Below are 21,656 nucleotides of genomic sequence, written 5' to 3' on the forward strand. Positions count from 1 at the left end.
TTGTCAGAAAAATTGCAATTAGATTATTTCCCCAAATCGTGCAGCTCTACTATATTTAGGAGATGATCTAATAACAGATTGGCTCAACGATAGATGGTAATTATAAAGGGAAACATGTCAGCCTCTGCACCATTACGAGGGAAGGGACAGCAACACTATGCACATGATGCTTCTTCAAAACAACAGTGTCATTTTTCACAGCTATGGTGACGGATTACAATACACACCAATCATCTTATGGGCAAACTTCATTTAGAAATGCTGTAAGCAGTAATTCCGTTAGCAAATGTGACTTCATGCATGAGCTCAGATAAGAGAAATCCATTAAAAAGTTTAAGAAAAAGAAAGACGTCCTCGAAATGAAGCCGATTTAATGGCTTCATTTTCGGGATGAGGTTCTTCTTCTTGTTGACTCACTGATCATTTCAAGGAAAACAACGATAAAAGTAATAAGCAGACACACATCACATCTGTGTGGTATCACAGACGCAAAAGCCCGGAGGAAAACTAAATGTAAATGTCTAATTTCAATGTTCCATCAATCACGAATTGATGCGTAAGAAGATAAACGAAATATGTTTTAGATCGCATCGTCTTTGGATTAAAGAGGAAAAAACAAAGTTTTGGGGTGAAAAACAGACAACGATCCATTTTGAAAATATTCTTTAATTCCTCCCAGATAACTTTGATGCTGATGGCATCTCAGAGGGAAATGACAATTCTGTACAACCCCGCAAAACATCGAAGTGTTTCTGCTTTGAAATGTGACGGTTAGAGCGTAAAAGAAGAGTGATGTTTCAGTATTAAGCTGAGAAAAGGTCAGATGAAACATGACGAGACTTAAGAAACAAACACAACCTTCCACCTTAAGAGTCAAGCAGTAAACACAATGATTCATGTTAAGGCTCCAATATGCTGATGGCACACGAAACATTCAACATCAACAGTGTTATGAACGCAGACTGGATGTAATCTCAGTTTAATGTCTTTGAGGCAATGTAAACGAGACATATTTCAGATTTGCAAAGAATAATGTGGTTGTCAATATACAAAGATGATTTGGCAACTGATGACTGATCTACTTCAATTCAGAACGTTCTGAGAAACACCCATGAGCAGCCAGAAAGGCTATTTTAAAGTTGCTTGAACAAAAAACAAAAATATACAATGATTTTAAAGCAGAAATTCTTCCTTTAACTTTTTTTATTTGTGGATTGTTATTCAATTACTTCATCTTTTTTGTAATGCATTGCTTGTAACCAAATCATTTCTTAAAATGTAAGTAAGTCATAAACTGTAGGACAGATTTCCGCTTAATAAATGAATATATTTTTCCTGCAGGTTTAATAGAAAGTTGTCCGTTCATTTCTGACAGAACTTAATGTGAACAGATGGTAGTGAGAGATGCTTCTTGGTCTTTGCATTTCTAATTACAACCATCCGAGTCATCTGCACGTAATATGGCTTTTCCTTTTCTCCGTTCCATTGTCGTCACACTGCCAATCCGCCCAATTAAAAAGTAGCACTCTCAGCGACAGTCACGTGTAACTGCAGCTTGGGAATACATCCTTCATTAAGACTTTCACGTGCAGCTGGAGACAATGTGAGGAAGATGGGTGAGACGAGGAAGACATAGAAAACACATTTAAATATCTTAAAAAGCTCAAGAGACAAAAAGAATATGCAACATGTGATGAGACATACAAAACACAAATAACAGAGAAAACCTGACTATTTTGTTTTCCTTTTACATCAAAATAAACACTATGATATTAGGCTTCTTTGTTAACGTCTATAGTTGATATAGTAGTAGTGCAATGAAGTGGTGTTTCCTCAGAATACATGTTGGTTAATTTCATTGTAATGTTATGAAAGTGCATTTATCACACACAGAGATCCATGAACACACAGGATTATGGATCTCAAAGAACACTTTGTTGGGTCTCACTTGTAAAATAATTAAGATGAATCAACTCAATAAAACCAAACCAGTGATCAGTGATTTGTGTCAACTTCCTGCTTGTTTTGTGACAGCGCTTTGACAGCGACAGAAACAACATTTGAATCGACTGTAACCAATCATTTGTCTAATTTATTACAACTTTTCGAAAAATACATATGTTAAAGTTTTTTTTCTTATTTTATAGCTCAAGAGTCGACATTTCCTCTCCCTTGAACAGATCCAAAAATAAACGCTTATTTACACAGCTTCAGCCCAGAATCATTTTGATAAACACTAGCATTATCTGAACTGAGTCTATTACATGAAAAGGTGGTAAACGTTGCCGTTTAAAAAAAGGACAGTTTTTGTCCATGTCAATCAGATTTAAATAATAGAAAAGGTGCTTTAGAGTTTTTTTATTTCAGTCCAACTCAAGCAGCAGATATGTGTACAGTTACAGTTCAGTCAGGAGGAGCGTGTCCACCAAGACACATCACTGACGATCACTTCTGAATCCGTTTGTTCTGTAAAATCAGAGGATGCTATTTCATGACACTTCCCTGGTAACGAGTGCTTCCAAAGCAGCAGCCACACTGTCAGCCTGACGTCCCATAGCAACAGCTGCACACACACGCACTCCAGCGGCTGCTCCTGCCTTCAAACATTAGATTATCCTCCCTCAAGCGCCTCTCATCAGCAGCCACAATGGAAGTCTGCTGACGCACTTCCTGCCGTTGAATTGTCCTGAAACAACGTACGCTGATCCCCAGACAGCTGCACTACAGACATCTCATAGAGTTTATCATGGGGGGGGGGGAGCAGCCCAATGGGTGTGAAGGTTTCTTTCCGTAAATGTCCACTGAAGGTCCTTTCTGCCCTGAACAATCGCCGCTAAAACAGTGAAGGCGGCAGACATCCGATAAAGTTGAATGCGTGTGGACCTGAAACATTCCATCAGCCTCTGGTCAGCGACAGCCACGCTGCTCAGAAACATTTCATCATGTTTCCCGCCGTGACTGCACCTCTCCAGGCAGTCACAGCCGTAATGAAATCCCGCCTGAGACATTCCATGACACTTTGTTCTCCGAAGCCCGAGCCCTGAAACGGAGCAGCCAGCAGGTTCATGGCGCAGACAGCAGGTTCATGGCGCAGACAGCAGGTTCATGGCGCAGACAGCAGGTTCATGGAGCTGCCGTCGGACCTTTAGAAACGCTCAAACTTGGGACATCAGGCTGGAGTAATCAGGGACTTTTCCCTGCCATTAGCATCCTCAGTAAAAGGATTTCCACGGGTGTAGCTAAAGGAAATACAGATGTAAATGGTGTAAATGTGGAAAGTCTAACTGGGGCCTTTTATTTTACACCACCAGTGCCCCCCCCCCTCAGCAACAGCCGCAGTGGAAGTCAGCGTTGGGGTCCTTCAGCAGCTTCTTGCGGTCCACGTGCAGACAGTCTATGTGGAACCAGGCGTCACACACGTCACACTGGATCCACTGCACCGTGTCCTGCTGAGGGAGCCGGCAGCGGGGGGCCGCGCACGGCTCCACCGCGCCGCTTGTAGTCTCCTCCTCTTCCTCCTCGTCTTCGTCGTCCTCATCGGAGGAGGAAGAGGAGGAGCCAGAGGAGGAGGAGGCAGAGGAGGTGGAAGAGGAGGACGAGGAGGAGGGAGAGGGGAGGGAAGGCTGGGGGGGGAGCGGGTTCTTTCTGGGCCGGCCCCGTCGCTTACTGCGAAGAGAGGAGAAGAGGAAAGAAGGAGGAGAGGTGAGGGAGAAAGGAAAGGAGACTGTTATTTACTTTAACTTTTTTTGAAAGGCTTAGATTTCTCATCAATCACCCCATTAGCCATATATTACCAAAGACCCTCCTCAACACTTTTTAATACTTTTTAAAGTAAGTAAAAGTATGTCACAGTATAATGTATAAATGTTCTTCAAATAGACACAGGGACTTATGATACCCATCAGCAGCTAGAACTCCTTTTCAAATGTGCAATGCAGCATTCATATCGTTATTAATGCCAATTACACTTTCTATTTTGGAATACACATTTCATATATATTGTAGTGCAACGTGCACATTTTTACATTCATTTTTTATTTTGTAGATCTGTTTGGTCTATTTATTAAATGCATCTTCTAATGCACCTTTTTATGTAAACTTCCTATATTTATTTCAATATTTTTTTATTTTTTTATGGCACAAAAACTTACTTCTTTTCAATTCATTCTAAAATGAGGAACTGTCACCCACTCCATTTCCCCCTGGATGAGTAAAGTATTCTGATTTTTACAAATGATTCATTGGTTAAAAATGTACCTGATTATTAACAGCATTGGCCAAATTCTGAATAAAACATTCCTGGTAAGATTTTAAAAAAGAGACTTTGGTGCCCCCTAGTGGTGGTAGGACAAATACATGCAATATCCACCAACAATAGGAGATTTCTGCACCTCCTCCTCCGTGATAACTCACCTTGCTGGGTGGTGGAACCTGTTGAACTGCACCCTGCCTCTCTCCTCGGTGCAGATCCTCACTGAGGGGGAGGCCAGGCTGTACTTCTCCCCTCCCACCACCAGGGGGGAGAACACGGGGGAGCAGAGGGACCTCCGCCGGCCCCTCTGCGGCGCGGGGGTGCAGTGAGCAGACTTCTGCTGGCGGAACGCTGCGATGCTGCCGTGCGTCACCGTCTGGACGCGCTGCACCGCCTGCACTTCCTGTTTGTGGGCGGCGGGGCTGGAGAAGGACGCCTGGAGGAGGTGCTGGTTCAGACGGCTGTTGGTCATGGCGCCGTGGAAACTGCCGATGGTCCTGATGCCGGCGGGGAAGGGCTTGGCCTCCAGGGGCCGCCGGATGTCGGTGTGGGTCTGGGGCAGCAGCTGCAGAGGGGGGGGGCTGAAAGTCTCCGACTCAGACTTGTAGAGCCGCCGCCGCTTCTTCGCCCTCGACCTCTGTCCGTCCTCCACAGATCCTGATGGAGCTGGACAACATTAGACATGATTACTGGAAGCACATCGAGATAAAGATATCTCTGTTTTCCCCGCCTGTCTGTGTCTGCGTGCCAAATAGATAAACACAACTTTAACCCGACGCTGATCGATTCATTGATTGCTGTTATAGGAATGTTGCATTTTCAGTCTGAATAAAAACTAATACACTATTGAAGTGACAACCTTAACCTTACACAAGGTTACTTGTCAGTGAAAACAAATCATTTAAAATGTCCATTTGATGTTGAGTTATAGTCAAATGTAATTAACCAGACTTTGTTCCATACAAAATACTTAGAAATCGTTCTCATGTGGCTAACAAGGCTTTTTTAGTTGTATGTGTAATGTTTGTTTCACGCCAAGCATTAGCGTGGCGGTGGTGGTGAAGTCCATAGGGACTCGGCTTGGCAACTGGAAGGTCACCAGTTCAAGTCCCGGAAAGACCAAGTGCTACCGAGGTGTCCCTGAGCAAGGCACCGTTCCCTACACTGCTCCCCGGGCGCTGTACATAATGGCAGCCCACTGCTCCTAACACTAGGATGGGTCAAATGCAGAGAAACCGTTTTGTTACATAGTACCTGTACTACGTGATGACAATAAGTTGAATCATCATCATCATCATCATCATCATCATCATCATCATCATCATCATCATCATCATCATCATCATCATCATCATCATTTCCCCTTGTTTTCATGCTACCTACTGCACAACGTATGATGTATTGTGCAGAGTGTTCTCGAGGCAGGAAGCTGCTGATGTTCCCAAACAAATAATCAGCCGCTTTGAGGAACCAACCTGTGTCTGTGCTGCTGCGAAGAGCGCTACACACTTTATCATTAAAGTGTAGGTTTTATACTTTACGTGCTATTTAGCTTTTTATCCAAAGAGACTTGCATTAACTTTAATATTGTAGACATATTATGGGAGCAAAGTGGGGTTAAGTATCTTGCCCAAGGACACTGAGGTTAAGGAAACGGTCAGTCTATCGTGTGCAGCTTTACTAAGTGGCCTGGGTACATGAACAGAATCACTTGTTCTAAAAGCTAGGCTACGGATCTGGAGCCTCCATGTTTGCAGAGAGCTCAGTGTGGATTTCTTCAGGCATTAAGCTGAGCGTTACCTCCTCGACCCCTGGGCTCGTCGGAGCTGTCGTCCTCCAGCAGCACGGTGTGGGCCGACTTCCTGCGGCTCCTGGAGGTCGGCTGCTGGGACTTTGATGAAGGCGCTGAAGCAGCTGAGAAGGATGGAGGCGTGGAGGGCGGGAGCAGAGAGGACATGCCCACCTCCAGGGGGGGGGAGTAGGAGGAGCCGGGGTCCGAGGCGGTGCCCTCGTTGCTGTGGCTCCTCTTGAAGGTCCAGGCACTGCCCTTCATCTTGCTCAGACTGCCGATGGAGTTGAGGATGACGGTGGAGCGGTTGATGGACAGCTTGGACAGGTCCAGGTTGGCGGCCGCTTTACGCTCCTGGTTGGTTCTGATCCGATTCTGAAGGTCGGAGGAGAAGGTGCCAGCCTAGGAGACAACACATAGACATTAGAACTTTATGTAGCAAAGGCAAATACACATCGGCTTTCATTTGAAAGCATCATTTGTCTTTTTCTACACTTGATGAATGAGTACGTTTGTAATTCAAGTGCAAAATGTGAAAGCATCGATCATCTTTAAAATGGCCCAGAGATAACCTTTTCTGCTTTTACTATTCTGTCCATGGCATTTTCCCATTATCACAGCTTTACAATGCCTGCACTGTTGAAGCTTGAGCAGCAAATATGTAATCATCTTTCTCATTGTCAATAAATCCCTTTAAAAATAACCAAAACAACAATGTTCTCTATATATATATATTGCACTGTTGGAGGAGGAGCCTGTGGCCTACGTTTTTCATTGCCATATCTACATTGTAGCTTCTGTGTAAATGATAATAAAGCCTTGAATTGAATGTATGGTGCTTCTCTCAATTATGTACGACTTCCATACCCAAGTACAAGGCTTCACCACTGGTTCCAACAGAACACACGTTTTGGTTTTTCAAACAGTCATTTAAAATCACCAATAACAGGTCATTTCCAGTAGGACTTTTTAGGTGGATTAATACTTATTTAGTGTTGAGGTAGTGAGTATTTACGTGAGGATTCTTCAATTCTAAATACGACCAGATATCTGTACTCATTTTGTTAAAACAAGCCTGCGATATCTTTGTAAAAAAAAAAAGGTGCAATTTATAACTGACTGTTGAGGGCGATGAAGCGTCATTATAAATGTGTACCAGTAAACCAACACAGCACAGACTCTGGGAGTGAAGAGCCCACCATCTCTGCTTTATCTGACCTATGAAATCACAGAAGACATTACCTTTGGAATCGTGATGGCATCGAAGTCTAGCGGACGAACTTTGACCTTCTGAAAGAGGAAGTAGAACTCGGGGCTCCCTGGAGCCGACTGGCCCCCGAAGGTCAGCGTGTCCCCGTCTGAGAGCTCCCATTGGATGCCGGGCTGGAGGCGGACCTCGTTCACCCAGGTGCCTAGCAACGCAAGAGGAGAATACTTATTATTATATATATGTATATTTTGTAATACAATGTGCTGACTTGTTACCCCTCCTTATAAACTCTGGTCATCTGTGGCCAGACCTTTTTTTTAAATATGAACAAACAAGAAAGAGAGCAGGGCATCAAAATGAAGTCATCAGTTTCCTGTGTTTAGGGAAATGTAGAACAGACCAAGAATTAGCATAAAGGAGCTGGACGGCTCCAAGGCAATCAAAAGGCCGTAACAGCACGGCACACGATGAGAAATGCAGTGAATACTAAGGTTCAATAGCATAATGTGTGAAACAGTGTGAAATGACTTGGAGAGCTGGGCAGAGAGTGCAGTTTAGATCCAGAGAGTCCATCAGCCTTAAGTGAAGAGCTCACTTCCTCCCGGTACAGCTAAAGACTGAAGCCCTCTGAGGCCGAGAGGAGTGTTTCTGTACATACGGTACGATCCCTTTCCCTCTGGCTACTCTCAGTGCTCCTTATGCTTCCGATCTATTTTTGGGCTCTCAATCGTTTTCGACTACCTGACACTGAATTAGCTCCCGTTTCAGTTGAGGTGCAACAAAAAAGGATTTTTTCACTTTTCATTTGATTATGAAAACACATATATTTGCAATTCATTTTCTGTCCATCAACTTAGCGAATAATCATCCGAATTGTCTACTTTTCTTCGATAGCTGCTGTAAAACCTGTTCAACTGGTCTGTGAAAGTATTTACCTCTCAGTCTCTCACACCTCAGGATTTGCAACAAATGTATGTAATATTTCTGAATTCTATCGTGTGTTAGTGGGATTGTTTTGTTGTTGTTCGAGGCACTTTATGGGCATAGATATGTCTCATAATTATTTGTGTGAACATAAAAATTATTTGTGTGTAAATTAGGGCCGGGACTTTAACGCGTTAATTAAGATTAATTAATTACACAAAAATTAACGCGTTAAAAAAATTAACGCATTTTAATCGCACTTTAATCACACTTATTTTTGCACAGCGGAACGTTTCTCACTGGATGAGTTTCAGGCGTACCGATTATACTGGAGCACCAACTAATGTTCATGACTTCAGCATGGGACTTCAAACAACAACAAACCACGGTGAACAATAGTCAAACATGAACGAACAAGCTGATGGCCCGGGGCTATCGGGCAATCTATTATGCCAGTGTCATGCAGCTCGCGGATCCAGTAATGAGTGACCCGACAGTAAAACTAAACATATCTATAACTAGTTTAGGTACTTTGAGAGGTAATTAAAATAGCTACGTGTGATATTCTAACCTGAAATGTGTGTTTTGTTCCGCTCACCGCTGCATGTGATCATGCAGAGCTGCGTGTTGAGTCTCGACTCGTCAGCAGCAGCTGATCTCTCTCTCCCGTCAGATTAGACTTCACTCGCGTTTATGTCCATATCGATCAGATCCAGCTAGTTATAGCTAATGATATGACTACCTGCTTATTAAAAGACACCTAAACAATAAGTGTCGCTATGCAACTGGATGAGGCCACAAAGTATAGCGCAGCATTATGCATTTGTTTACATGCCCACCGGAACCCTGAGGCATTACCAACAGATCAACGCACAATCAACCCATACAGGACATCTCTTTCTCCACATTAAGTGTTAGACATTAGAGTTGACTATTCGTGTCTGTCACATACTCTTCTTGTCTGTCACATAAGTGGCGCAACTGAAGCGGTATTGCTCTAAAGGGAAATTATTTTGACCGAAGATATTTAGATTTGCCGGCTAACGGGAACTCTGACGTGTGCTTCGCGGATGCGCTCGGCTCCTCTCGACTGCTGCTCGGTCAGCTTCCGGATGAGGAGGCATTCGTTCGACCAACTTACAGTAGTTAACATTACAAACATTTTTAACAGGGGCCATAATAGTGTAAATAATGTTTGTTTTGGCAGTTATAACTGAATGTAATGTTTTCTACTTTTTTCCATCTGGGAAGGCATTTGCCTTCATCAGATGGAAAGTGTTTTGACCAACAACTTAAGTATTTATTATAGCTATGCAGGGCATGCAAGCGAGCAAACACAAACAAGAACAAACAAACAAGTGAAATGAAGAATAAAATTGAAATTGTACAATATAATATTGTGGTGGTTCATCTTATAATTCAGTCTAGAGAATGCACCAGACAGCATCTAAGACCTGCACAAATCTAAATTTTCTAGGGGGACGGAGGGCAATCTCTATTGGGCTCAGGGCCATCTGTAAATTAGCTTAGATGGCCCTGTGGGCCACCTAAGCTCTCTCTCCCAAAATCCTTAATGTCATGCACTTGGACTGTAGACCACTTGGAGTAAAATCCATGTGAAAATTGCTTCTCACTGTTCTCAGGTCAAATATGTATATTTGATTAAAAATGCGATTCATTTCGATTAATTAATTACAAATAGAGATGTCCCGATCCGATCACGTGATCGGGGATCGGAGCCGATCACGTGATTTTCAAAAAATCGGGGATCGGGAGAAAAAAATCGGGGATCGAGATTTCTTTTTTTTTTTTTTATAAAATATATTTTTTTTATTTAATGTTACAAAACAAAAATGACCATGTTCACATCTTAAAGTCATCCTGAGGACTTAGTTTTGGTTTAAAATTACACAACATCATGTATGTATTGCTTTCTTTGGGCTTGTTTTCAGACCTGGTTGCTTATTTCTCTGAAATCTGGCAACAGAGTGGGCGCAGTGTCTAATAGTAGCAGTAAGCTAACGAGAGGCTACGTTCAGCTGGTGACTCGAGAGTCGGGACAGAGAAAATGTCAGGAGTTTGGAAGTATTATAAAATTGAAAGCGAAGGCAGTGTAACAGCCAGATGCAATGTTTGCAAGGCAGAGGTTCCGCGTGGTGGAAAGAACAGAGCTACGTTCAACACGACCAATCTAATACGCTACCTGAGAAACCAACACCAACACGACGAGTACACAGCGGCCACTCAGGGAACGGCACTGAAACAACCGACACTTTCAGAGACTTTTAAAAGGAAAGAGAAACTGCCCCAGAACAGTGAAAAGGCCAACACAATAACAGCCAAGATAGCTGAATTCATCGGAAAAAAAATCGGTATCGGCAGATTGTCAAAATCAAATGATCGGAATCGGATCGGGAGCAAAAAAAGGTGATCGGGACATCCCTAATTACAAAGCCTCTAATTAATTAGATTAATTTTTTTAATCGAGTCCCGGCTCTAGTGTAAATATGTGATGTGTAAATGTAAAACACCACAAATGCATTTAAAGATTTGCAAACTCACAAATAAATGTGCAAGTGTAAAACGGATCTGCAAATACGCTAAATATGTTCACAAAAAAAAAAAAGATCTGTGAATATCTCTTTAACATTTACAACTTTCGATCAGGCATTTGTGAATCCATTTTATATTTGTCGTCTAAAAATGCACTTGCGGATCTCAAATCTCTGTTCGTGGATCGTCTTTTTACACACACGGAATTTTGAGACATATTTTCCGCCGGTCTCGGCTAAAATCTACTCGTGTCACTCGGTTATTTTCGGAAACCACGTGATGGCCTGCTGATGACGACATTTCCGCATGATTTCAAAGTAAGAGCATGATGGTTTGTTTAATGCTCTGTTTTTTATTATAATGAACAGCGGAACGTTAGATGCATTCTTTATCACCATCATCATCATCATCATCCCCCCCCCCCCCGGATCCGAAAGTGGCGTATAGCCTGTACTTCAACATCAACGAAAGTGCTCGATATATGCTGTATTGAACCAATAAACTAACACAAACTAACTGTATCACTATAACATGATGATGATGATGATGATGATGATGGTGATAAAGAATGCATCTAACGTTCCGCTGTTCATTATAATAAAAAACAGAGCATTAAACAAACCATCATGCTCTTACTTTGAAATCATGCGGAAATGTCGTCATCAGCGGGCCATCACGTGGTTTCCGAAAATAACCGAGTGACACGAGTAGATTTTAGCCGAGACCGGCGGAAAATATGTCTCAAAATTCCGTGTGTGTAAAAAGACGATCCACGAACAGAGATTTGAGATCCGCAAGCGCATTTTTGGTCGACAAATACAAAATGGATTCACAAATGCCTGATCAAAAGTTGTAAATGTTAATGAGATATTCACAGATCTTTTTTTTATTTGTGAAAATATTTAGCGTATTTGCAGATCCGTTTTACACTTGCACATTTATTTGTGAGTTTGCAAATCTTTTATATGCATTTGTGGTGTTTTACATTTACACATCACTTATTTACACACAAATAATTTTTATGTTCACACAAATAATTATGAGACATATCTATGCCCATAGAACTTCACTGAATGTTATGTGTGTGGAAATGATGTGACAGATGTGTACAAACTGTGCTCCAACAGCAGCATCATGAACACTTAATGAGGACAGCTATTTCAGCAGAAGCTGCTCTGTAGGCTTGTTGTGGCCCAACACCTCTCTAATACACTAATGTAGGTTTTTTATCATTCATATAGAACATACTGTAAGATCTGGGTCAAGAATCTGGAAAATGATTTGAATGACTTCATCATTATCAAGCTCCAATTGAGTTGATTTCTGTAACAAGGAAGGATTAGATGCTTCTCAACTGGCTGCAGCAGATTTAGATCATTCAAGGTCCTGGTGAGAGACACGATTGAAGAAGTGTTTAACTTGAGGTTTCAGAGATGCATGTAGCCCATAATGTGTGTTTGTGTGCATCGGAGGCTAACCTGGTCTGCATGTGCACAGCTGTGTTAGGGCAGCTAACACCTGTGATGTGCCGCTCTGTGGGGCTCCGCTGCTGCCAGGCTGAATGTGTTAGGAATTCAGAAAAACAGCTCGTGTGTGGGGTTTAGCATTTGTGTGTTGGGCTCCCTCACATCACAAAATGTGTGTGATAGTGTTTCACATGTTTACATTATTTAGTATCTGTATGTAAAGCGTCTAATATGCAACTTTATTACCTGTCAGTGAATCTGTATCTTTGAAACACAAATCAAGTGTGTGTGGTGTATTTGTGTGTGTGTGTGGTGTATTTGTGTGGGTGTGTGGTGTATTTGTGTGGGTGTGGTGTATTTGTGTGTGTGTGTGTGTGTGTGGTGTATTGTTGTGTGTGTGGTGTGTGTGTGTGTGTGTGCGTGTGGTGTATTTGTGCGTGTGGTGTATTTGTGTGTGTGTGGTGTATTTGTGTGTGTGGTGTATGTGTGTGAATGCGGTGTATTTGTGTGTGTGTGTGGTATATTTGTGTGTGTGCGTGGTGGTGTATTTGTGTGTGGTATATTTGTGTGTGTGTGTGGTGTATTTGTGTGTGTGGTGTATGTGTGTGAATGCGGTGTATTTGTGTGTGTGTGTGTGGTGTATTTGTGTGTGTGTGTGGTGTATTTGTGTGAATGCTTTTCCCCGTAATGGGTTTCATGTTTCTTGTAAGCGGGTGTGTAACTTTCTCTTCCACAATGACTGTAGAGGAGGGCGTGTCAGTGTGTGAGAGTCAGTTTGGACTTTGGCTGGTCTTAAGGTCTTTAAAAATGTTTCCCTTAAGCACAATATGAAGTGAATTGAAAAAAGCTTAAATAGTCAGCAACAGCTATTTTTAGTGTTATGAGTCTATGAACTTCATTTATTTGAAATAGCGTCTTTTTGTCTTCATTCTTAATAAAGCCTTCTAAACAATTCAGGGCTCGACATTAAGGACTGCCCGATGGCCCGGGGCCATCTAGTATTGAGCTCGTGCAATGCAGCCTCACCTGCTGGTTGCCCGATCGGGCAATCTATTATGCCAGTGTCATGCAGCTCGCAGATCCAGTAATGAGTGACACGACAGTAAAACTAAACCTATCTATAACTAGTTTACGTAGTTTGAGAGGTAATTAAAATAGCTACGTGTGATATTCTAACCTGAAGTGTGTTTTGTCCGCTCACCGCTGCATGTGATCATGCAGAGCTGCGTGTCGACTCGTCAGCAGCAGCTGATCTCTCTCTCTCGTCAGATTAGACTTCACTCGCGTTTATGTCCATATCGATCAGATCCAGCTAGTTCTAGCTAATGACATGAATACCTGCTTATTAAAAGACACCTAAACAATAAGTGTCGCTATGCAACCGGATGAGGCCACAAAGTATAGCGCAGCATTATGCATTTGTTTACATGCCCACCGGAACCCCGAGGCATTACCAACAGATCGACGCACAATCAACCCATCCAGGACATCTCTTTCTCCACATTAAGTGTTAGACATTAGAGTTGACTATTCTTGTCTGTCACATACTCTTCTTGTCTGTCACATAAGTGGCGCAACTGAAGCGGTATTGCTCTAAAGGGAAATTATTTTGACCGGACATTTTGTGTGCTTCGCGGATGCGCTCGGCTCCTCTCGACTGCTGCTCGGTCAGCTTCCGGATGAGGAGGCATTCGTTCGACCAACTGACATTTTTAACAGGGGCCATAATAGTGTAAATAATGTTTGTTTTGGCAGTTATAACTGAATGTAATGTTTTCTACATCTGGGAAGGCATTTGCCTTCATCAGATGGAAAGTGTCTTGACCAACAACTTAAGTGTTTCTTATAGCTATGCAGGGCATGCAAGCGAGCAAACACAAACAAGAACAGACAAACAAGTGAAATGAAGAATACAATTGAAATTGTACAATATAATATTGTGGTGGTTCATCTTATAATTCAGTCTAGAGAATGCACCAGACAGCATCTAAGACCTGCACAAATCTAAATGTTCTAGGGGGAGGCCCCCCAACATTTCGTCCGCGCGCATTTTTCAGGGCAATCTCTATTGGGCTCAGGGCCATCTGCAGATCCCAAAATCCTTAATGTCATGCACTGAAATTGATTTTAAGCTCACAGATATGTGACCATCATTTCTCCCATTTGTCAGGGACATTGAAATCTTCCCGGACGCAATTACTGCCATGTTTTTTTTAATCCTGGTGCAAGTGTGGTGTCCTTTTCTCACCATGACTGCTCCTGTCCTTGATGTGGACCATCCAGCCCTCCTCCTGCGGCGCCTCTTCCCCCGCCTCCCTCTCTGCGTGCAGCTCGGCATGGATCCGTGACACCGAGGTGGAGTCCAGCGTGACGTCACACAGCTCCGCCGCCCGGCCCAGCCTGAACACCGAGTGGCTCAGCGCCGGCCTAAAGGTGTACAGGTCCCTCGCCGAGTCCCCTGCAGACGACCCGATCCGCAGCAACTGGAAGCACGGCTGCACCCCGCACAGCATGACTGAAGGCTTTGATTGTCTGCCACCGCTGAACCCCCCCTGACCCCACCCAGAAGCCACACAATATCTGTGACAGGCCCTGAGCTACAGCAGGTTAAGATCCATTGTGGGATATACTCTTTGCTAGTGGACAGAAGTTAAATTAAAGGCATGTGAACTTGCAAGAAACTGCTAGATCAAATACTCTAAGCTCAGGCCTGGTTACAGGCAGGTGCAGCTGTTTGAGCAACAGTTGTTTGCATTAGTATGGAAAGCAGATGTCTTGTTGCGCCTTGCCGTGAATACATGAATAAATAATGAGGATATGGAGCACTGTGTAAGCTGGGGAAGTGTGGACATGAGCTACTGCACTCTGTCATGAGCTCAAACTCAAACAGATGAAATCCTCCGTGGAGTGGAGGCTGTAAGAGGATCTTTAGTAATGTGGACAGCCTGCGTGTTACCACTAAATGGGAAAGGTGCAGTATATATTAAAACCATGAAAAGCAAACCTGCCATAGAAACTTGACAGCCGCGACTTTTAGCCTGAGTTCTGGCGTTTAAAATTAACAGGTTTGAACAGCTGTCACCTGAGCCTGTGTGTAAGTGTGTGAGATTAAAATCCCAGGCTCCTGACATCAGCCGTCTCACAGGTGAGAAGCCTGGCAGTGCTGTCTGATCTGAAAGAAGAAAACATAAAATACATTTGCTTAATTGCTGTACTTAGTGTGTGAAAAACATCTTTATAGATGTTATTTTGTTGACACTTCAGACGCCACATAAAACATGCTTCATTACAGGCTGCCGTTAAATTAAACTAATGTCACACTGAGGGAAAAACACCAGATGCTTCTTAAACAAAAGAAACATGAAAACTGTCAGCTTCACACTGTGATCTTTAGCTTTGTGCAGTCTGCACCGCATGCCGTGCATCAGCTGCATGTAGACGTATCATGGGACACGGCACAAAGCAAGACACAATAACCAAGATAAATCAACGGAATGTCAAGTAAAACCTCGTTTTAAAAACAATTACTGCACATATCCTGATAGAATCTGCACATATACTTAAGAATGCAGCGATAAACGTTACAGTGAGATTGAAAGATCAATGAGGTATCGTAGTCCTGGTTTTTAGCTTGTCAGTCAGAAACAGGATCAAGCTAGCTGACGTAGTTCCTTGTAGGACAGAATGAAAGTCAAAGCTGCCACTTACAACAATGGCATTCCGTCTTTATGTGAATTATTCCTCAACCAGCTGCCGAAAAAACACCGTCGACTGCTCCACCAGCGGCTTCAGCTCATAAACTTTGAATAAAATGTTTTGTTTCTGCAGGTTTTTATCGCCGTTGTTCGCTTAGTTCGGTGCAGCTTTTCGCCTCCTGTCCTCTCGGGAGGAAGTGCTTTGAAATTTGGCGCGCCACTCCTGGGGCTTCCTTGCACGAGAACACGCGTCATGTCCTGCTCCGCCCTCATTGGCTGAGGGCCAAGGCGCCTTCAGCGGGAACAGGACGGGCTGAGTCCGGAGACCAGAATCACAGCTGCTGAACAGCTCAGTGGAGGAATAAAGCTCCTTTGAATTTGAATAACTACAAGTACATTAACTCAAGTACTTAAGTACAAATCCCAGGTAAGTTAGTTGTACTGCAACTCCATGCTGTACTCCACAGAGTGGGTGAAAGAACCAGCCATTCATCGTATATTTTACTTATGTTAATGTACTGTAGCAATAGGCCTACTTCAGGCCGTAAAAGTAGGCTAGAGGCTACTGCAAGTAAAGGTCATGCATTCATAATCTTAGTTCATAGTATACATTATGTATATATTGTAGATTACCCTGTAACAGCATACATCAATTTATATGTATTAAATACACTGCTTACACTGCCATATTCACCTACCGACATCATTCATGTACTAAAAGTTAAAGTTATCATTATCAGGAATGGGAATATATACTGTATATTATATTACTGCATGGATATAATTAGTATTGCATTAATTATTAAATTACTTTAATGTTGCAGCTTTGTAAGGTGGGGCTTATTTTAATTACTTTATACACTGTCATATATAGTATTATTAGACATCACACTTAATTCTTTTTTTGTATTGATAACATGAATCAACAAGGTCACTAAATCTGTCAAATATATTTAGTTGACTAAAAGTCAGCAATAAATGGAACAACTCAAGTAGTAACATTTTAGAACCTTTAAAGTTATACCTTAAAGTGCATTACCTTACTTTACAGTCCACCACTGCTAGGCTAATATTGTACTTTCCCCCCGCTACATTCCAACTTAACTGACATGTACATTCTAAAATGTTGGAAACACCCCTCATCTCAAACTGTGTTACACACTACAGTTAAAGCATTGAGAAAACGTTATGTAAGTAAGTTGCAGGCCTTTTGCTTCGCAACCCACTCTGCCCACAAGAAAGGGGAGTTTATATTTTTAAGTTGATAGAAGTTTATAAAATCCATTTTCTTCCTTACACAACTTTCAGTAGCTTGTAGCTCTGTGTATATTCAAAGTTAAAGAGATTACATATGTCTGAAACTTTGAGATCCTCTCTAGCCTATTACAAAATAGGTTTTCCTTGGAATACATGACTGAAATTAAAATGGAAATACTTGAGTTAGTATGAATGAAATCAGAGTATTAAAAGCAGGTGCACATAAAAAACAACAACGTTGGATTCATTCTCTGTTGAAAATTCATTTAATTGGAATTATTCATTCATTACAGAAAAAGAGAAGCTTTATAAAAGTCATTGCAGGGTGCCGAAGGGTCTAATATGATACAGGTATATAAATATTCATATTCTTCAAGCAAACAAGGCTGTATGGCCGCTTGTTCATGGCAGTGCAGTGAAGTATCGCTAGAGTCAAAGATTACTGATCTGGAGCAATGAGATCTGAACTCTTATAAGATATAATAAAGCATTCAAGTGATTTCTCTCAAAGTGAAAGTAACAACAAGGAACAACATGCAAACTCAATGTGCACTATCCTGAGGAATAAACGATTACATGTTTCCGTGTTTAATGTGCATGTGACAATAAAGCAGAATTAATCTGACTTCAATTAAATAAATGTAAACCTTAAACACAACACCAAATAAAATCAAACCACAAAAATGTTACATATATTTTTCCAAAGGCGTCATACTTCAGAATTCATACAGATTTAAAAACAGACCCATACCTGTGATGATGTTATCCCACATCTCCTCACAAAAAAAAGAAGCAACAGCAGTAATATCAACAGTGGCAATACTTCTCCTTCCCAAACCATGTGCTAAAACAACTAACAGGATATCGTTTTGCCTCAAAAGCCATCCTGACTCTGGGGGTTCCCAAAACCAAAACTAATGTCTAATGCCCCTTAGATCGAAACCCTCAAATAAACATAAGCCTTAACTCAGAACTTTGTTAAAGGAGAGTACTAGTGTCATTAAAATAATAAAAAAAATAAAGTATAAGCTAACATTGATTTCCTCTTGTGATTTGCAGAAAGGGAAAAAACAAATGTTGTATACCATTACATTTCCAATTTAAGAAGTTTGACTTTTCCAAATGGAGGCTTCAAAGTTTAAATGTGTTATATGTTCATCATTATTTTTGATTTTCAAAATAATGAGTTATTGTGTGCACCCAAAAGATTGGTAGCAACCTTTACAAATCTGAAATATTCTTCTCTAACTATCACTCTCAGCTTAATGCCAGCATTAACAAGTGATTGTAAGACCCAGGAGGATCATGGGAAACCAGATCTCAGCGATGGACTTAGGAGAACAGCGATACAGACAACTGCAATTCATACTATTATTATTAGAGATCATCATCACGGCTGCTGTCCCACAAAAAATCTACAGGTCAGCATGCTGCAGTTACACTAGCTCTTCAGGACAGCGGGTATAGGCTATAATATCAGAGTATGGAGATATATCAAGAAGCACATTAGTTGCAGGAGTAGTCTTTTTGGTGCTAAATATGATGCAACTGACAATGAGAATGTATGCATGTCCATTCATTCAAAAGAAGTGCGATTTATTTTTTTAGTTAATGCATTAGTTTGGGATGAGGTACGTTTGTCCCAAAGTAAATACATTGATTATATGAAAGTACTTTTTTAGGAATATTATTTAATCATTTTTCTTGTATAAGAAACCATTCTCAGGTGCTGGGAGTATCACGGTGGGGGCAGACGTGTGACAAATAACTATTTCTAAGCAGACAGTACAATGCATTTCTGAATAATTTCCAATGTTTGTCCAGAGATGGAGTTCTGCTGAACTGGGATCAGTTCAAGTCCAAGTGTGTGTTAGAGGGTGAGCTTAAAATGATGAGGAACAGCGGCTTTTCAGTTATATTCTCCAATTATGAGTCATCAATCAAAGTTAGGAATATATTCAATCGCAGCAAGAGCCACTGACTTGCGCTGCAGTGAATTACATTTAATTTATCTCAGTGTCAGCAAAGGCAGATGACATTCATCTCGTATTTCCACTAAAGCTAATTTCTATTATGATCAGCGGTATCACCAAACTGTGACACTGCAGAGATCATTTCATGGGTTTTCATTACATTCTTTGGAAATATAGAGAATAGTGGATTAGCAGAAGATTGAATCTACCAGAATTGAAAGAACATTTTATTAAATTCTCACCCTACGCACACAGGGACGAGCACTCCTGCTCTGGCTTTGTGAATGGCGGCTCTGATGTGTAATGAAACAGAAAACACCAGACAATGTTGAATGACGGAGAGTGAAATCCTTTCATCAAGACTTCCTCAGCTGAGAGTTCCTGAACTATAGTATTATTATTCCATCAGGCACACGCTGACATCCAAAGCAGGCTCTTTGCCCTCCACCCTGTACGACACTTAGTGTCCTTCAGCAGGGACTTTTAATGCGCGTTAAGAATAAAACATTTGATCTGCACTGAAAACAGCTCGATGTGATCGCAACAGACCTGAAAAGAACATCCTTACTGAACGTTACGCTCAATAAAGAAATGACCATACAAAGTGTTTGCAGAGGTGGAAAAAGTGCTTAACTAGAATTAAAAAAGACTATTGTCCTAAAGGGGACATATTATTCTCATCTCCAGGTTCATATTTATATTTTGTGCCTCTCCTCTGACTTTAAAATACTACAATACACGCAAAGGTACTGCATTTAAAATGCAGAAGTACAGAAGTATTTTCAGCCAAATGTACTCAAAGCCTCAAAAGTAAAAGTAATTGGTATGCAGGATGGCCCTTTGAGGATGTACTATATGATAATAGATTATTATACAGTATAATCTTGTTTTAATTACTAACACATACATGTAGGAGCATTTTAATGTTGTTTTTTGTCAATGTTTGGCCAATTTCAGATACAATACTGGTTTGATTAGTACATTAATGCATCATATCATATACTGTAAGTGGATATGTACTATATTTGCTTTTATAATGTCCTGGAATAGAAGTATAAGGTAGCATAAAATGGAAAACTCAAGTAAAGTACAGTTATGTCAAAATGAGGTGTGGTACCTGAGTAAATGTACTTAGTTACATTCCACCACTGCATGTTGGTTTCCTTGTGTCAGTCTACAAAGCTGTTACTGTGTAATCGTGCACCCCTGAGGCGACTACAGATACTCCAACACTACTGAACGAATATCTATGAAAGGATTTCACGCAGCGTCTGCATGACCCCAACATTTAAACGTGACATGAGTAAGAGCGAGCGTCTTCCTCCAGCACTACGTGTTTGTTTTCTACCTGCTGTGGACACGCGGTTAAAGGATCAATGCAGCGTTTGGATAGTATAAAACCTTGCATAAGCCTTGCAGTGAGAAACATATTAGTATCTTCACACTATACACATGCAGATCACATATCTTAATATATACAACAGTGGGGAAAAAGGGTGATGTTGAGGTGTCAGATTCCTCATTCTGCCCGGTGGATCATGTGAGGGATGTCTCAGTGATATCATAATGAATATTGCTTTAGAATTCATTAAAGATAAGTCACTTGACCACCAATTTGTTATGACCTAATCTCCTTATCAGAGCTTATTTGAATCAACCTGATATTTACATCAAACACAAAGTCAGTTTTGGAGCCTTACTGTCTTTGTGCTGTATATAAATCTGAAACATTACCTGAACAAGCAAACGTGCTTCCCTGTAAAACAGCCATACAAAATTAATATCCAATAACAAGTAGGGTGTGCATATCACTTTACACATTCAGGGTTTATATATTTTCCCTTTGCAGTAAATAAAAACTAAATCAAAGCCGCTTTTTCCTGAATAAGAAGGGACCTAGTTAGTCGTTTCTTTTTGCAAATCCATATATTGCATTTACAATAGCTGCTACCTTTTACATTTGTTGTTATAATGTGAACCTTCGTCTTGTTTTAAAAGGATCACATGATAAACGTTGTGCTCTTCTCGCTCAGACACCAATCGTGGGTGTCCGTGCGGCTGCTTTTAGTAACCCTATGAGGTCGTAAATCTTAAAGACTTTCCAGGTTGACATCAATTCAGTTATACACAGGGGTGGTTCTAGGGGGGGCCAGTGCCCCCCTAACACTGACCTCTGACCCCCCTGTGGCCCCCCTAACAATGAAAAGTGTTTTGTTTTTTTAAATGTATATTTTCTGGTACTCGGTTTGCCAAAAAACCGCAGGATTTTGTTGCTGTAATGTGAGATTGTGCAGACACCCTTATGTAAAGTAGAGATGTAACTGTTCATTGCCTTTATTTTTATATAAATATGGTGTTAGTGCAAACATTGCACTATAACTTAAGCTGAAGCTAACAGTAATAACTATAAGATCTATCTGAAATAAATAAGTGTACTGAAACAAATACCAATAACTGTATTGCATTGTTTTCTAATGCGCAATTACTTCATACTGTCTAGTTCTCTTTTTCGTCCTGCATTTATTGTGCCCCCCTCA

At 41.3% G+C, this 21,656-nt stretch overlaps 1 protein-coding gene across 2 annotated transcripts; it reads right to left on the reverse strand.

The window, feature by feature from the left end:
• Window positions 1-1,171: 1,171 nt before the first annotated feature.
• On the reverse strand, window positions 1,172-16,173 carry tcf19l (transcription factor 19 (SC1), like). Of its 2 annotated transcripts, none has more exons than XM_034093853.2 (6): window positions 15,903-16,173; window positions 14,443-15,366; window positions 7,284-7,453; window positions 6,053-6,443; window positions 4,414-4,909; window positions 1,172-3,666 (listed from the first exon to the last, which is right to left on the reverse strand). In XM_034093853.2, exons 2-6 carry the CDS (start codon window positions 14,705-14,707, stop codon window positions 3,324-3,326), a joined length of 1,665 nt encoding a protein of 554 aa, XP_033949744.1. In that variant the 5' UTR covers window positions 14,708-15,366; window positions 15,903-16,173; the 3' UTR covers window positions 1,172-3,323. The 2 variants fall into 2 exon arrangements, with proteins under 2 accessions (XP_033949744.1, XP_033949743.1); XM_034093852.2 differs by having other exon boundaries at window positions 4,414-4,918; window positions 15,903-16,171.
• Window positions 16,174-21,656: the final 5,483 nt, after the last annotated feature.

The sequence above is a fragment of the Pseudochaenichthys georgianus genome, chromosome 11, assembly GCF_902827115.2.
Source record: "Pseudochaenichthys georgianus chromosome 11, fPseGeo1.2, whole genome shotgun sequence".
NCBI classification, from domain to species: domain Eukaryota; kingdom Metazoa; phylum Chordata; class Actinopteri; order Perciformes; family Channichthyidae; genus Pseudochaenichthys; species Pseudochaenichthys georgianus.

Bases quoted from the DNA above. Each gene is read 5' to 3' on its own strand.
- tcf19l (XM_034093852.2), bottom strand. From the start codon at position 14,707: ATGCTGTGCGGGGTGCAGCCGTGCTTCCAGTTGCTGCGGATCGGGTCG. The intron at 6,444-7,283 runs GTAATGTCTTCT...GTTGTCTCCTAG, and splicing joins ATGCCATCACGATTCCAAAG to GCTGGCACCTTCTCCTCCGA. The intron at 3,667-4,413 runs GTGAGTTATCAC...CTCTCTTCGCAG, and splicing joins AGGTTCCACCACCCAGCAAG to TAAGCGACGGGGCCGGCCCA.